At 31.5% G+C, this 5,534-nt stretch overlaps 1 protein-coding gene across 1 annotated transcript; it reads right to left on the reverse strand.

Moving 5' to 3' along the window:
- Positions 1 to 248: 248 nt before the first annotated feature.
- LOC129799798 (cytochrome P450 6A1-like) lies at positions 249 to 3,040 on the reverse strand. Its single transcript, XM_055844017.1, has 3 exons — positions 3,016 to 3,040; positions 729 to 1,772; positions 249 to 667 (listed from the first exon to the last, which is right to left on the reverse strand). The coding sequence occupies exons 1-3, from the start codon at positions 3,038 to 3,040 to the stop codon at positions 249 to 251; spliced, it is 1,488 nt and encodes a 495-aa protein (XP_055699992.1).
- Positions 3,041 to 5,534: the final 2,494 nt, after the last annotated feature.

A 5,534-nucleotide genomic window follows, 5' to 3' on the forward strand; every position in this document is an offset into this window, starting at 1 on the left:
TAATTTCGTTTCTGTATTGTTATTTTTGGAGTTGGCTTTCACAAGGCAGATAGAAAAACAAAATTGTAGAAAAAATTTGCAAAGTGCTCGAATTCACGAATTTGAACACCCCCAAAAATTTCCTTCGCTTTTCACAATGGTACTAAGACGAGTGCTCTACCACATGAGCTATTAAAGATGCTTTAATAGTCCATAACCGATTATTAATTACAGTTTTGTCAAAGTCCTCAAAGTCTTTCCAAAATCTGCTAAGAAACCATCTCGATATTAAGCCACAAACCACCTTTAGGGGTCATTACAAGCGATGCAGGTTCTAAAGCAAGTGGAATGCCAGTTTTAGAAGAAATACTAACTCGATATTTCGAAAGCAAGGTCGCTAATCCAATCCTGGTTTCCGTCATGCCAAACTTCATTCCGAGACAATTCTTAGGACCTTCTCCGAAAGGAAGCCAAGCAAACGGACGTCTGATCTTGATGTTGTCTTCGGTGAATCTCTCAGGATCAAACTTTTGAGGATCTGGATAGATTTCCGGATCATGATGAATTCCATAGACTGGAATTGTTACAAAAGTCCCTTTTTCGATGGAATGCTTAGTTCCTGGAACTGCATAATCATCACCACAACGCCTTACGAGGAAATCAACTATCGGATATTTCCTCAATGTTTCTGTTGAATTAAGAATAAAGCTTAAAAACTCGAACTTAATAATATCAGAGGCCAAACTTACCTTTAATGATTTGATCGATGTACTTCATTTCCATGCAGGCTTCGTAAGAATATTCTCCATTATATTTCTTCAGAATACAATTCACTTCTTCTCTAGCTTTGTCTTGAATGTCCTGATGTAGAGCTAGTTCATATAAAGCAAATGCCATAGTCGATGAAGATGTTTCATAGCCAGCAGCGAAAAATAAAAACATTTGTGCAGCCAATTCTTCAAAAGTAATTTTACCCAAATCCGTATCGTCACCTTCGAGTTTTCCCGTATTTTTGATTTGCATTAAAAGTGATAGAAAATCATTCCTCTTTATATCATTCTTCTCGCGGTATTCAATGGTTTCTTTCAGCAGTCTCATGAAAAATTCAGTTACTTCAGATTTGTTAATTTTTATTTTCAACTTATGACCCAAATTTGGGAACATCATAAGAAAGAACAAATTGAAATACTCAAAAGCTGTATATTCAAACACTTTTTTCCCAATTCTACAAAATTCCGTATTCGGTTGCTTGAGACTGTTGCACTCAATTCCAAAAGCACAATTTCCAATAACATCGATTGTAAATCGCGATAAAATATCTTTGATTTCTATAGCTTCATTATGCTTGGCAATAGGTTCAAAATAATTTTGAAGCTCTTTGGCAACATCTACAATTATGTTATGCATCATTTTCATTTTTCCTGATGTGAAAGTAGGGCTCACTTTCGTTCTCAAGTTCCTCCAGCGATGACCAGATAGAGCAATTAAGTTACCGGATAGGGGATCATCTTTTTCGTTAACATAAAATCCTCTATCAGTGAAATATTGGAAATCTTGTACTAAAATATTTTTCAAAAAATCCAAATCTGTTGGAACAACAACGGGTTTTGTGAAAAAGTAGATACCACCAAAAATATTTTTTCCTTTAAGCTCTTTGTAAGCTTCTGTTAAAATCTGGCTTGAATGTTTAGTACTCCCAATACTCTTTAGAATTCCAAACGGAAATACGGGTTTCACATAAGGTACCCCTCTCTTCTTCCAATAGAGAAACCTATTCCTCACATACAGATGTACTGCCGTCACCACTATCCCCATAGGTACTACGATCAGGATCCAATCCATTTTGGATTTGTTGAAGAGAAACTAAAGAATTCACGACCAATCTCTACTTGACAAGAAATTAAAATACACTAAAGTGAGATTTTCCAGATTTGTGCTTTATATATGATCAGTAAGAAGTTTATGATGTTTTAATGACATAATAAAGTTAAATAGACCATTGAAAATATAGTTTTTCAAGACATTCAAGACATGGAAAAATCTTCTTTTAGATTTTTAATTGTTATTTGACCTTGATAACGGTGAGGGAATTCTGCATTGTACCAATTCTCAACAGTTTATTTTTTTTTATAAAACTACAATTAATATTTTTTTCTACAATTCCAATCTTGTTTAATTTGTTTTGATCTTAAAATAGTTTTACATTATTTAATGCTATGAAACTTAAGAATACTAGGAAAAAGTCATGAAATAGTAAAACTTAGACAGGCGGACTTTAAATGAACCGTCTAATGGTTGTGTTCCGTTTAAAAGAGAATACAAAAAAAATGAAATTTCTCCTTAACACGTGAATAAGACCCCCAAATATAAAAAGAGATAGCAAAGCGTCCCAGCTGATGATATCTCTTATCATTTGGCCTCTAGCTCGGTAACAAACATTCGGAAAATTAAAATAAAACGATAAACTAATTACTGATTAATTGCCGATGGATACACTGAGAAAAATCCGAAAAAGTTAAAATAACATTCCGGAAATGTTTATTTTACTCTGCATTATTTATCCGAAATCGGTGTAAATATTATGCTTTTTAGGTGTATTATGCGTTAAAGTTACCCTTTTCCATGTTAATTTTACACTTAAAAAGGTGTAAAATTAACATTAAAAAATTTTGATGTATTTTTCCACCTAAAAATTGTTAAAGTTACGAGGAAAAAAAGTTAATCGCACCCCCTTTTTTTCGGTATACCTATACATCTGTATTGGACATTTCAAGACCTTTCCAAAAAACGCAAATTTAAGCTAATTAATTGAAATATATACTTTGCTATACCACAATTTGTACCCAATTAATTGAAAAGTAAACCTGTTAGTGGCTTAATTTTGACCTTGAAGATATCCAAAACCATAACCGAAAATGAAAGGAATTAATTATAGGCAAAGACTTCCCTTTGAGTTCGAGCAATAGTAAGTTCCTGTGATTGTATTTTTGGTTTCTTGTGTGAACCTAAATGGGAGACTTTGGTCCTTGAGATAACGATATGAGAAGAAAAGGAGAGGCATTAAATAGATGAAAATTACATAATAATAATCTTTACGATTATTGTACATCCTCAGATATTGTCTTGCGGAGACATTAGAAAGGGATGGAAGTACCATTGGGCTTATGTTTTAACTGATAATTCTTGTGCAAAAGATGTACATACTTTAATTATTTCACATGCACAGGGCTAGTCGGCATTTATTCCTTCAAGCACAATTCTCAACTAACTTCCAACAATTCCCATAAACGGAACGCGTGACTCTCTCCTTCACTCTCTCACTTTGTTCGGTGAGTGCGTGGCAAATAGATAATTATTTGGGAGTGAGTTATGCAGAGGCCCTAAGGGTGATTGGGATAGTTGAGTGAGGAAACTTGTTCTAACATAAGCTTCCTCTCAGCAAAGGCACAATTTCATCTTACAAAAGATTCACTGTAACCCAGGACAGAGTAAAGGTGTGCTGATGACACTCACAATTACTTTACTATTACATCGTATTCTATATAGAACATTTTATATAAAAAAGAGCATTTCACCCGTGTTCTTCATATAGTTTTCAACATAACATGTCGAAATTCCCAGAAGAGTAATTTACTTTGAAATATTCTTCTATGGCAATTTAATAAAGTTTTTCGTACGAAAAGTACTTTAGCTGGGGTATTCTTTACAATCCTTTCTCATTGTGCTGAGTTACCCTGCCAGCTAAAATTAAATTAATTATTATAATTGAGATTAAAGGACTAACGAGGAAACATCCTCAAATCTGAGCCAACTCAAAGGTAAAAAACTTTCATAGTTTTATCTAGGATAATTCCATTGTCTTAAAGTTTCAACATCGTAATGCAATTAAAAGGATTTTATACAAGTTTCACTTACTAAAAGTTAAATTGCTTAATAATCTTATTTGTATGTTGGTGACCCAAAAGCACATGGAACTGAATGTTATGAAAGGATGTCCATTGAATAAACTAAAATCAATTGGCAAAAAGCGTTTTTTTTTTTCAGAAATACCCCTAACACCCAAGATAGATTACAGAGAAAAATGATAAACCCTTAGTTTTTTTTTAATAAAACTTGCATGATAATTTCATTTTAATTGAGATTCTCAACTGAGTACTAATCTATTTTAATATTGATACCAATCAAGTTTAATTTATTTCAGTTCAATACAATATATAATATCAATTTTCTGACTTTCCAAAAATGAGTGGAGATATAATCTATTTCACTGCAGAAAAAAATAATAAAAAAAATTTTAATGAAAAATTAAAAACATCTGTTTTAGTCAGACTTATGTACTAAATACTTCATTTTAAGTTTTAGTCGATAAGTCAGGAGATTGGTAAGTTATGTATTCCAATCATTCAGTAAATAATTAAATATGTTCAGTGCAAAAAATAAATTGATTAGAAAAATATTCCATTTTGGTCAGTAAAAAACTTAAAAATAATCATATCGTCTTTTAAATTAACCGAATTAAACCAGAGGTGTGCAAAAACCGTTGAAACCGAATAAACGTCAAAACAAGTTTGTTCTGGTAGCTTTTTGACCATTGACGTACATGTTTCATTTGACGTTTATTCGGTTTCAACGGTTCTTGCACGCCTCTGAATTAAACTGATAAATATACTAATCAAATTTTATTTTTTGCAACTCTCACAAAATTATTGTCCATATCCCAAAAAAAATCTTCAATGATAAATTATTTTTACAGAAATTTTTAGTAGTTTATCTGTTAGGTTCCTTGTGATGCAGGATATTCAAAAAAACATATTAAAGTTCAGTGAGAACATTATCACTATTTTTTAACGAAGTTCAGTGTAAAAGTCAAGAAGTCGAACCCTTTCAAACATATCCAATTACGGTTAAAAACATACCTGCTAAAATTTTAAAAATTAAACCAAAAAACAAATAAGAAATATTCAAGATCATTAGGGTAAAAGGGTGCAATGTGTCACTGAAAAATCTTCATATTATATTATTTTTATTATTTTTTTGTTAAAATAATTTTTAAAATTCTAAATAATGAGGCTGTCTTCAAATTAATAAAAAAATGGCATAGTAAAAATATTAACCGTTAAAATAATAATAGGGGAGACTGGGGCAAAAAGTCACAAATTGAAAATTTCAAAATTCAATATCATCAAAGATAAAAATAAAAAAGATAGCAACTTAAAATTTTTTCCACAGATAGCCTCCGTTGACCTTCTTAAATGTCGTAAGATTTTTAGAATTTGAACAAGAAATTTAGAAAATAAAAAAATATTGTGGTTTTTAGCCCTGTTTTTGAAAAAATTTCCTTACAGCAGATATAATTTTTTAAGGTGGTGTCACCACTTCTCGCCAGTGACCCACTTCTCGCCACCTATAGTTAAATCGAAGAAAAGTCATATAATATAAGTAATAAAAAGGATATCAGGCAGAACAAGCAACGCTGAATATATTTTTTAATAATATTGTCCAAAATAATTGAGTTTGGACCTTTTCAAGTAGGTGGCGAGAAGTGGTTATTTTTG

The sequence above is a fragment of the Phlebotomus papatasi genome, chromosome 1 (genome assembly GCF_024763615.1).
Source record: "Phlebotomus papatasi isolate M1 chromosome 1, Ppap_2.1, whole genome shotgun sequence".
Lineage (NCBI taxonomy): Eukaryota > Metazoa > Arthropoda > Insecta > Diptera > Psychodidae > Phlebotomus > Phlebotomus papatasi.